The sequence below is a fragment of the Phascolarctos cinereus genome, unplaced genomic scaffold (assembly GCF_003287225.1).
Source record: "Phascolarctos cinereus isolate Bilbo 61053 unplaced genomic scaffold, phaCin_HiC Scaffold_1;HRSCAF=81, whole genome shotgun sequence".
NCBI lineage: Eukaryota > Metazoa > Chordata > Mammalia > Diprotodontia > Phascolarctidae > Phascolarctos > Phascolarctos cinereus.
This window is the reverse complement of record NW_027555514.1, coordinates 139,599,955-139,611,533: the sequence shown is the minus strand read 5'-3', so window position 1 is coordinate 139,611,533 and position 11,579 is coordinate 139,599,955. Positions and strand designations below refer to the sequence as shown.

The 11,579-nt window shown below is 42.8% G+C and overlaps 1 protein-coding gene across 3 annotated transcripts; it reads right to left on the bottom strand.

Moving 5' to 3' along the window:
• Positions 1–1,558: 1,558 nt before the first annotated feature.
• On the bottom strand, positions 1,559–8,441 carry SMUG1 (single-strand-selective monofunctional uracil-DNA glycosylase 1). 3 transcript variants are annotated; one of them, XM_020984629.2, is made up of 3 exons: positions 6,188–8,441; positions 4,596–4,897; positions 1,559–2,815 (listed from the first exon to the last, which is right to left on the bottom strand). In XM_020984629.2, exons 1-3 carry the CDS (start codon positions 6,369–6,371, stop codon positions 2,285–2,287), a joined length of 1,017 nt encoding a protein of 338 aa, XP_020840288.1. In that variant the 5' UTR covers positions 6,372–8,441; the 3' UTR covers positions 1,559–2,284. The 3 variants fall into 3 exon arrangements, with proteins under 3 accessions (XP_020840288.1, XP_078010403.1, XP_078010399.1); XM_078154277.1 differs by lacking the exon at positions 4,596–4,897 and having other exon boundaries at positions 6,188–6,312; XM_078154273.1 differs by lacking the exon at positions 6,188–8,441 and having other exon boundaries at positions 4,658–4,793.
• Between the last annotated feature and the right edge of the window lie 3,138 nt (positions 8,442–11,579).

Genomic DNA, 11,579 nt, shown 5'->3' with positions numbered 1-11,579 from the left:
CCTACCACCTATAAACATGCCTATGTCTCTCCCATCCCCCTAAACCTTCTGACTTCATCCATCCATCCATTGATCTTTGCTACATATTGTTCCAAATATCTCCTTCTGGCTAAATTCCTTGAGAAGACTACCTACAACAGATGCTTCCACTTCTTTTCCCCTTACTCTCTTCTTAATTCTCTCTAGTTTGGCTTCTAACCTCATCATTCAACCAAACCTGCTCTCTGAGAAAGGGGAGAATTCTACCTCCAGGTTAAAATAGAAAATCCTCTACTTGGCATTAAAAGCCCTTCATAACCTTTCTATATACACACACTAGTTCCTAGACTTCTTACACCTTGTACTACTGCTCTCCATGTACTCTGCGTTCCACTGATACTGGCCTTGTTGCTGTTCCTTGCATAAGACATTACATTTCCAGACTCCTAGCATTTTCATTGGCTGTCCCTTGAACTTGGAATTCTCTCCTTTTTCATCTTCACCTCCTGGCTTCCTCGGTCTTATTCAAATCCTAGCTAAAATACCAGTCTACAGGGTCTTTCCTGATCCCCTTAATTCCTACTTTTAGTGCCTTCCTTCTGTTGATTATCACCAATTTATCCTTTATATAGCTTGTTTGTATGTATTTGTTTGCATGTTTAGACTGTTAGTTCTTTTGAGAAGAGGGATTGTCTTTTGTCTTCTTTTGTATTCCCAGGGCTAAACAGTGCCTGACTGTGGAATAAACATTAATAAGTCTTCATTGACTAACTGAGGCAACTTTTGTTTTACAGATTAAGTTTTTCTGGAAAATAGATTATCTTCATCCTTTCCAAATAGTCCCCTTGGAGACCAAGATCATTATTCAAGTTGTTAAAAATATCATCCTCTTACACTGTCTTTTAGTCTTTGTTCCAACTTTTTCTCTAGTTAGGCTTCTAAACTTATAAACAATCTTTCAAAAAGATACTGCAGCACTTAGCTTGGGCCTCCATGTGGAAACCCATCTGGCCTTGAAACTTCCACCAAAGTCTGAAGGACCCCAACTCCATGTGGGTGGGTCTTATCTTTTAAGTCACCGGGAAATGCCAAGTCAGTATGGCAGAAGCTGCATCAATGGAGATGGTGTTTGAGCCTTAGCCTCCTGGGCCAATTAATTTTGGGGATAGTTTTCTTGTCTTTTAGGGAAAGAACTAGCTAAATGTGTATGGGTAGTAGGCAGAGACTCTGGCAGATAGTGAGCCTATCGCAGAAACTATAAAGAGTTCTCTTCTCACTCACCTTCTGGAAACTTTAACGTCCCTATTAAATTCCCGTCTAGTACTTGGGAGATGTCAAGGATAGGTGCTGCAATATCTTTGTTGAATATTCTTTCTATGCTATGGCTAAATTTGTTTTTGTTAATTGCTGAATGACTTGAGTGTCTCATTTTGTTCTAACACCCAACCTAAACTAACAGGGACCAGCCTGAGTTAGCCTATTATACACTCAGCCTGTTATACATCTTACCCAGCAAAACAGAACCCCTCAGGAGCCTAAACCTCTTAAGACAGAGACAAATGAAAAAGGACACAATAAAGAAGGGTGAGGGATTTAATGCATCCAGAAATAAGTTTTCAGGCTAAAAAGGGTTTTCAGGGGTCATCAGGTCCACCTGAGCAGAGCAGTTCTTTACCACAAAGTATGAATATGAAGGTTTGATCTTCAAGAACAGAAATATCCCCTCTCTTGGTAGTGCATTTCAGTGCCTCCAACCCTCAAGGGTCAGGACGTCCTCTCCAAGTCTAACCTTGATCCCTCCTTTGCATTGATGTCCACTTCTTACATCCATGTCCTAAAAGTTCAGGTTCAAAGTTTCCTGCAGATAGTCATGGTTTCTGGTTGGAACCTTTCCCCCTGTACATGCCAATACCATCTCCATAAGCCACTTAGCCAGACCACCAAAGAAGAGGAAGAGACAAAAGGTATCATGTTATCTGGAAAGCATCTACTTGCCAGCTCCCTGTAGTGTATGGGTATCAGGCCCAAAGTGGAAGAACCCAAATGAGAGAGGAGGCACAAATTACAAGGGAGAATGAGAATAGTGTTATGACTGAAACAGTATAAAGAGTTCAGAGAATGAAAGTAAACATTTTCCAGATGAGATGTGGTCAGGATGTTACATATACAAATAGCACCTTATTACACGTATGTTCAGCCCAGCTGGCATACTGTTTTCTCCACGTCCAAGGATGAGATTTCTATGCCTGGGAACAATGGCTTTCCCTATTGTCTTCAGCCTGGCAATGGGCATATTTTAGGCACTTCACTCAACTGTCAACAGAGGCATGAGGCCCAACTCCTTCAGCCGCTCTTTAGCCACAGCATCCCATCCTCGGTTGGCCTGTGGGCTTCGAGGAGAAGGGTGCAGGAGCCCTTCTACCTGAACCTCAGGCACCATGTCTGCCAGTGCTCGGCGAGCCCGCTGTTCTGCCAGCCGCCCCACTCCTACCACCAGGCGAACACCCAGCAGTTGCACCAGACTTCGAAGAGTAGCATCACAGGCTCCCAGTAGCTGCTCTCTCTGCTTGGCAGGCAGCTCCGCAGGTGTGATATTGCGCCCCGTAGGGGCCAAGAAAAGAAGAGGACATAGGTTGTGGACAAAGCAGTGTCTGAAGAAGGTCTCAGGCTGTCCACAGAGGCCACGGAAAAAGCCCCAAAAGCGAGCACCACTCACCTCTGACTGTGGGCAGTTCAACCCTAGCACTCGCCGCTTAGGGTGTTCCTGGGGTGGGGTTAACACTGTCCCTACAATGCCCAGCCAGTCCCGGACCACAGACACTTCCCCAAAGGGCACCTGTGAAGAGAGACATGAGAGTCACAAGGTTAGGGACAGAATACCTAGGTTATGGTATAATTTCCCCCTTCCATTCTCCCTGAGGAATCTAATCTCAGATTTCTATCCACCCACCTGGAAAGTTGGAAAACAGAGTGACTAGATTCTAGGAACTGTCTGGCTTCTCCACTCCAACTCCCAATAAGAACTAAGGGTCCAGGACACTCCACACTTCTTGCCACCATTTTTGTTGCTGGGAATTGGTGCAAATTCTAGTCAATGAGTATTTCAAGATCCTTAGCCCTAGATAGGACTGTATTAAAGGTACTTAGGACTAAGGCTGGGAAAAGTCCTATGGACAGAAACAGACAAGTAGCTAGGATTGGAAGGATTCAATGTAAAATGAAAACACACACACACACACACACATATATATATACAAATACACATATATATATATATACACACACATACATGTATGTATATACATATACATACACACAGCAGAGTTGGTCACTCCTCCTTGACCTTTCTCCTAGTTCCCAAACCCTCTAGTGTCCTCAAACTCATCACTGGAAATTTAGAGATCTCTATGGGCAGCCTCCTCCTCCCATTGACTCCTGGAGCTTGGGGTCCCCTTGTTGCACTATGATCTTCTGAGCCCAGGTATAACAGGAAGGATGGAGGAGAAGGAGGAAGAGGAATCTATATGTGGCAAAATGCCCACATGGTCTGAAGTTTTACTTTTTTGGAAGCAATTTTTTTTCCAAACTGGGTAAGGGAGTAGGGATGAGGAGAAAAAGCAAGACCCTATTTATAAGATTTTTGCGATAAAATGTATTTTGTAATAAAATGTATTTCTTCCAGTGGAGAAAAATAAAGGAAGTTGGAGGTAGCGGAAACAAGCAGTTCCTGGGACCCAGGCAACCTGTTCCCTAACTCTCCAGGTGGATGGATAATCATTCATCATTAGCTGGGGTCAGTTAAAACCATTAAAACTCTTGCTGTAGAGATCACACCCTCAACATGCCTGTAATCCCTTCTAAGGGGGCATTTACTTATCCTAGAGAATGCTAAGTCATTTTGACCTCCCAGCACTGACTACTGTGCTTCTCTTTAGTACAGAAGAGAGATCCAGAAATGTGAGCCCACCTCAATATCCCCTTCTGCTTCTTACCTCCATCCTTACCCATTTGGGATCCTCTTTTTCTCTTTGAAAAGAACTGAGCTCTTTCTCAGAGTTCCCCCTCAGGAAGGAGAAAGGGATGAAAGGTGTTTCCTTTTTTTCTTTTGTAGACATGAGAGGGGGCAGAAATAAAGTGTAGGGGTGGGGTTGGAGGGTGATGGAAGGAAAGGTTTCCAGGGGCAATTAGTGGACAAAAAGGGTGAAATGGAACCATATTTAATAGGTTCAACTATCAACTATCAGTGAAGTAGAGAGTATTGCAGGGGTGGGGAACCTGTGGCCTTGAGGCCACATGTAGCCTTTCTAGGTCCTTGGGTGCGGCCCTTTGACTGAGCCCAAGTTTTACAGAACAAATCTGTTTGTTAAAGGGATTTGTTTGTGAAGTTTGGATTCAAAGGGCCACACTTGAGGACCTTGAGGGCCATGTGGTCTTGAGGCCACAGGTTCCCCACCCCTAATCCAAAAGTGACAAATTCGCTCATATGACCCCGCAGCCACACATATATTTACAAATTCTCTACATGGTTTGTACATTGACATGTTTCCCCTATATAACCTTGGCATCCGGATCACCCATGCTTCCCCCCTCCATCCCTACTTGTCAGACCCCCTCACCCCAGTCTGGGCCATGCCAAAGGGCCCTGGGTTCATGCCCAAAAACAGCACTTCCTTGGGACCTTGGCAGTATCTGGTGACATAGTTTTGGTGAAGCTCCAAGGCATATTTCAAGGGGTTATAAATAAAGCCCACAGGCTCTGAGAACTGCAGCTTGTCCAGCTCAGCATTCAGTCTTAATTCTTCCTCCAGGAAACCCTGGGCTATATTGGAAGGAGAGCAGGGAAGCTTCTGCAAGGCAGGTAAAGATTCCTCTAGGGGACCCACTGCAGAGGCTAGTAGCTTGGCCATGCTGATATCACCTGGAAGAGACAGAAAGAGAGACCTCCAACTCACTTGTGACACTGGACAAAACCCACATGAGTTTCATGGCCTCCATGTAGAACTGTACCCACTCCATTCCATCTGACTTATTTTCCCCACTAGACCACCACCTTACCTACCCACTATGTCCCATAAGAAGATGACTATAATTTGCTGCAACAGAAATGTGCTCTCTTGAAGTTTTTATGGAAGCTTCAGTTATGGTATCTTCCTTCCTATTCTATCCCTGGCCAAACCCTCATCTATCAGGCAGGTCCCCCCTAGTTTTAAATTTTAGGAAACTAAGGGTATGCATGTCCTAGAAACAATGATGGGTGCAAGAGTTAAAGGCCAGGAGAGTTTGAGTAGTCAATTGAAAAAGGAATAGATGTATTGGCCTACAGATCTGAGATGATAGATCTTAGGATTGTCTTAGCAGTTCCACCATCAATGCCACCACCTCCCTCTTCCCTGAATGACCTTTCTCCCAATAGCTTCCTTCCTATACTCAAGAACCAGCAGTGGCCTAGCCCTTCAGTTCCAAAGGCCTGTGCCCTGTCTTCAGTGCTCCCTTAACCAACTTTCCCTCCCCACAATTTGGAAAAATTCTTGCACCCACACAATGGTGAAGTACCAGTGCATCCAGGCAGGCCTGCTGGGCACGCGCAACCCCTCTTGCCTCTACGTCTTCACACAGGCATATGCCAAAGTGATTTTATTAAAGCACAGGTCTAACTATATCACCCCCTATACCACCCTTTTGCTGTTCCTCATAATCCATCTTTCATTTCCACTTCTACGCTCCTGATGCTTGGAATACTTTCTCCTCACTTCAACCTCCTTGAGGTCTTTTGTATCCTTCCAAACTCAGTTCAAGGGCTACATTCCACATGAAATGTCAGCCCAACGTTAAGTCTTCCCAGGACAGCAGTTCACATTTCTACAACACTTTAAAGTTTGCAAAGCGCTACTTCCATTTTACAAATGAGGAAACTGAAGCTCGGAAAGGTGAATCTGCTAGGATTAAAACCAAACTCTGCTGACTTCAGTTCTCTTTCTGGGGAGAACGCCCCTTTTCTCCTCCCTCCTCTCCCCCCCCCGCCCTGATCTAAGTTCCATCCCCCCTACTTTAGCTTCCCCCCATCCAGCCTCATCTGCCCAGGGCAAACCACAGGTCCCGACTCCTAGCTCCTCTCTTTCCCAACAAAGTTCCTCAATTTCCCCTTGGTCCCCAAGCCTTCCACCGACTGACTCCCCGACCCCCGAAAAAACAAAGACCCGGCTCTCACCTGGGACTCCAGCCCTTTCTTCATGAAAATTCCAGATCCGCGCGGAGGACACCGGGTGATGTAGTCCGTGCTGCTGCGGGCGAAGACGGGGCTGGGGAGGGGAAGACTTGCAGCTCAACTCAGCACTTCCGCTGGAAACACTGCTTCCAAGTCCTGGAAAGCCAGCACCCCCGCCCGAAGGCATGCTGGGGGCTGTAGTTTACTTGTTTCTTTATGTGTGTTCCTCACCTGTTGCTTCTTTCTCTCTCTTAATCTCCTTTCCTCCCTCTTTCTTTTTCTTATCACCCCCTTTCTTTTTTCTATTTCTCTTCTTTCTCCTCCCTTTTCTCTTCCCGATTTCTTTCTCCTCTCTTTTCTTCATTTCTCCATTTCCCTTTGTTATTTCCTTTCACTTCTTCTCTTTCCTCCTTTTTCCCTTCTCATGGAATGCTCTCCTACTCCTTGCCCCCTCTTAGAATCGCTGGGTTCCGCCAATATTTTGCTTCAACGACACCTTATACATTGGACTTTCTTAATCCCCTCTTTCCTGCCCATCTCTGAGCTGCCAGGACCTCCCTTCGGAAGCTACCTTGTACAGTAATAAATTTTGTATAAGTTCTGTATATACTTGTACATGTACATGTTGTCTTCCCCTCCCTTTAGGTACAGCATAAGCTCCTTGAGAGTAGAGACTTTTATTTTCGTCTTGGTATCCTCGGAGACTAACACAATGTCTGATGCACAGTAGATGATAAATAAATGTTTGTTGATTGATTGATTGCTGTATTACATCCAAAGCCAGGTGCCCTTTGCTAGGCCCAGGTTCTCATCTTTCAGATTAAAAAAACAATCTTCCTCTTCTCTTTTTCTTTCTCTGTTTCTGGTTCTGTCTTTTTCTCTTTCTGTCTCTGTCTCTGCCTTGTTCTTTCTCTGTCTCTTTGCCTCCCTCCTACTTTTTCTTCTATCTCCTCCTCCTAAGTGCCTTCATCTTCTCCCTCTCCTTCCGTCTCTTGTGATCCATGAGAATTCTCTTTCACATGTTGTGTTGGTGTGTCTCCCTGCCCCAGAGAGAAAGACTGAGGCACAGGTCTAGTAAAAGCCTAGCCCCATAACAAATTTTGAAACCCATAAAGGTCAAGGACCCCTCCCTCCCTTGATCAACACTCTTTAAAGGTCTTCCTGTCAACATCCCTGCCTCCATATTGGGTAGGCCCTCCCCTAGAGGTCTTGTATAGTCCATTCCTCTTCCCTGGATCTCCTTTCTGAGTTGCTTCCTCATTGTCTGTGGATCAAACATAACCATGATGGAAAACAAGACACACTAGATTTCTAGGGGGTAGTTGAAATAGAAGACATCTCTGAGTAACATGAACTCTAGTAGTCAAGACCTCAGTCCAGAACTGTTTTTTTCAATCTCCTTCAGAGTTATATAGGCTATACCACAATAGTAGTGGAATGGACAACTGACTCCAGACTGGCCTTCCCCTTCTTGAAAAACAGAAAATTTTATGAGTCATTCCTATTCCCCATCTTTTCCCTCTGTGCATTTTTGGGATGGACATTGAAGGTTGGAGATGTGAACTCAATTGATTTTCTCTGTTAGTCACCTTCTCCCTGTGTTTCTGTCTCTGTTTCTCATGCTTTCTGACCTAACCACTATATCCAATGGTTTTTGTTTTTGTTTTTGTTCAAGGAAACGTGACCTCTCTTCTGCTTTTGAAACTGCAGACCAGAGATGTCAAACATGCTGCTGGCAACATTCTTGGGTGTGACTGAACCATATTAATATGTTATTTATTTAACAAAATAAATTAAAATGGAATAGAACATTGATAATGTCAACATGCAGCCTGCAGGGATCCTTATGTATGGTTTAGTGGTTCCATTTCTATTTGAGAGGGAGGAAGGGAGAAGGAAACTGTGTATTTCCCCCCAGTCTCTGAACAGTTTGAAAGTATAACTTACTTGCTCCCATCTTCCCCCAAAGACAGAGTAAGAGATTATGAGCATGATCTGGCAATGGTAGGGATTGATTACAGACATTCAAAAGGACTTCTTGACATAGGGGTAGGAGAACAGATCCCCGTTAGTGGAAAGAGATTTGAATTTAAATTCTACCTGTGTGACTATAGGTACCTCCTTGCCTGGCAGCAGGAGTAGATTGCACATAACGAAGACTTTTAAACATAGAGTAAGAAGCATGAGATACTGAATACAGTGGAAATCTGCCTCCTTGGGTGTTCTACTGTTGTAATCCCTATATATTTATTCATTTCTTCACTGACTAGTTCAATTCTTTCTGGGGGCACAGAGATAATCTTAAAGGGTGTTTCATCCAAAGACCTTCTGTAAAATACGAAAAATAATACGTACATTTCAGAATCTGCAGGGAGAAAATGCTTTGCCATATTAAAATGAGTTATTATTATCTGTCTTGAGCATGGGCTAGTTATTTAAGTTTTCTTAGCTTCAGTTTCATCTTCATATTGGGATGATAACACCTGAGTGTTATATATACATATACATATACATCATCACACATTTACAGAAGCAAGCTTAGCACAATGTGCACGCTCTAAGGACAGGCCCCTGAATCTCCTCATCACATTAGGATTTAGAGCTGAACGGTACCTTGGCGACAGTCTTCTCAGATCCCTCATTTTGCAGATGAGGAAACAGATATAAGTAGGTTAGTGAATTGTCCAAGGTCACACAGGCAGTTAGTGGTAGAGGGAATATTTGAATCCAGGTCCTCTGTTGCTAGAATTAATGCTCTTTCCACTGCCCAGTCCTGCACTTGGATTTCATTTTTCCAAACTATAAAACAAGAGGATCAGACTAGTCGATCTCTAAAGCCCATTTCAGTTCTAGATCCTTTGGCCATATGATTCTGGAATAAGATTCTTTCAATCAGGACTCACTGAGTTCTCCATCTCCACTGATGGGGGAAGGAGCAGCTCTTGGAAGAGAAAGTAATGAAGTTAGACTTCCAGGCCCTTGATGGGGTACAAAGGAAAATCAGCTTTAAAGTTAAAGTGCTGGCAATTATCAAGCACCTCCCTCTGGAAGAAACAGTTCAAGAAAAGCAATGACATTTTTACTTGCAGTTATATCCCTGCAGGGAATACAGATTAAATGGCACTCCTACTCAGCAGTGATGAAGGAACAAATGACACCTGCCAGAAAGTGAGGGAAATCTTCAGCAAATTCTGACTTGAAATGAAACAGCAATTCTATTTCTTTGTTACATTTTAAGGAGAGAACTGTCTCTCTCCATCCCTCCCCACCCCACACTAAAGAAGACCACCATTTGACATATACATTTACGTGTGTATTTATATATGTGTGTGTATGTATGTATGTAAAACCATATTATGTATACTTGTATTTATCAGTTCTTTCTCTGGAGGTGGATGGCATCTTCCTTCATAGGTCCTTTACAGTTGATTTGAATAATTACAATACTCAGAATAGCTTAGTCATTCACAGTTACTCTTCCAACAATATTGCTGTTCTTGTAGATAACATTCTCTTGGTTCTGCTCATTTCACTCTCCATTATTTCATGCAAGTCTTCCCATGTTACTTCTAAAATCAACCTGCTCATCATTTCTCATAACACAGTAGTATTCTATCACAATCACAGACCACGGCTTGTTTAACCATTCTGCAATTAATGGGCATCCCTCCATTTTCTGCATTATGTGAGTGAAGGACTGTTGTGTGGAAAATGGATTAGACATGGCCCCAGAAGAAGAGGCATGGATGGAAGGTGCAATGAGGCATATTTAGACTTCAGGTTAAGAAAAAACTTCCTAGTGATAGGAGCTGTCCAAAATTAGAATGAGCTGCTTTGGATTGTACTGGGTTTTCCAACTCTGGAAGTCTTTAAGGCTAGTGTGAGGTGCAGATGATTCTTGTTCTAGTGTCATTTTGTTTGAGAAGCAGCTGATGGTACAGTAGATAGAGCGTTGAGTTAGGAAAACCTGAATTCAAATCTGGTCTCAGATGCTTATTAGTGGTGTGACCCTGGGTAAGTCATTTAACCTCTGTTTGCCTCAGTTTCCTCAACTATATAATTGGAATAATAATAGCACCTAATTTCCAGGATTGTTATGAGGATTGCAGGAGATAATATTCATAAAAAGCACTTAGCACAGTGGTGGCTAGGTGGGGCAGTGGATAGAGTTCCAGATCTGGAGTCAGGAAGACCTGAGTTCAAATCTGGCTTTAGACATTTACTAGCTGGGTGACCCTGGCCAAGTTACTTAACCTTATTTGCCTCAGTTTCCTTAACTATAAAATGAACTGGAGAAGGAAATGGCAAACTGTTTCAGTATCTTTGCCAGGAAAACTCCAAATGGAGTCATAAAGAGATGAACATGACTGAAAACAGTGACTGAAACTTAGAATGGTGACTGGCCTATACACAAATGCTTATTCCTTTTATTTTCCTCCCTTGTTCAGGTAAGGGTGAAAACCTTTCCAACATTCTACACTTCTGTGAATAAAGTTTAACTCATTAAAGTGCTTTTGAATGTATTGGTGTGTCCTGAATACATAGGCATAGATACACAGGGTATGTGAGCACTTAAGCCGAATTTTCATATGCTGTAGTTTGATGATTCATTCCTGAAAATAGCCATAAAATTAGGATATTTTAAACCAAATACTGGTACATGTCACTTCATCTCACTAAATTTAGGAAAAAATTAGGATGTTTTGAGAGAAAGAGAGCAGTCTGTGTTATAAAATTAGAAAAGACAATTGTCCTTGGGTGGGTTTGCTGCTATTGAATAGTGTTTCCTATAAGGGTGGTGGCACTTAGAACATGGAAGAATATCTTTTTAGAAAGCTTTGGAACTAAGAAAATAAAGTGCTGAACACTGCCTCAGTCAACTGTACTAGCTGTGTGACACTGCACAATCACTTAATCTCTTCATGCCTCAATCTCCTCATCTGTAAAATGAGGACATTGGACATGATGACCTTAAAGGTTCTTTCCAACTCTAAATTTATGGTCCTGCATTACTGATTTTGTGAATTACAAGGATTCTATAGCAGCAAAAAAAGATGCTATCCTTCTTTAGAACTGTTAGTCCTAAGTACAGTGATTTTGTTTTCTTTTTGTACAGAGAAGAAGAGACAGAAGGACAGAGAACATTCTCCTCTAAAAATTGCCCCTTTGCAACTTCTATCCCTTGTTGTCTACTGGAGCTAAGTGATCCATTATTTTCAAGAATCTTGTATATCCTTATTATGGTAAGGCTAAGAAAAGCTTCTTCTTTTTTTAAAGGTGTTTAGTGACCTGCAAGTGCCTCATTTCATCCTAACATCATGCCTGAATTAAGTGGGTATCTACCCTTAACAACAGATGAGGTGAGAAATATGTGATATGAAAGACTGTCAGCTGA

What these genes read in the sequence shown, in the direction of transcription:
- SMUG1 (XM_020984629.2), bottom strand. Translation starts at nt 6,371, where the DNA reads ATGCCTTCGGGCGGGGGTGCTGGCTTTCCAGGACTTGGAAGCAGTGTT. An exon ending in AGAAAGGGCTGGAGTCCCAG is followed by an intron (nt 4,898 to 6,187) that starts GTGAGAGCCGGG and finishes TGTCTCTTCCAG; the next exon opens with GTGATATCAGCATGGCCAAG. An exon ending in TTGGCATGGCCCAGACTGGG is followed by an intron (nt 2,816 to 4,595) that starts GTGAGGGGGTCT and finishes CTCTCTTCACAG; the next exon opens with GTGCCCTTTGGGGAAGTGTC.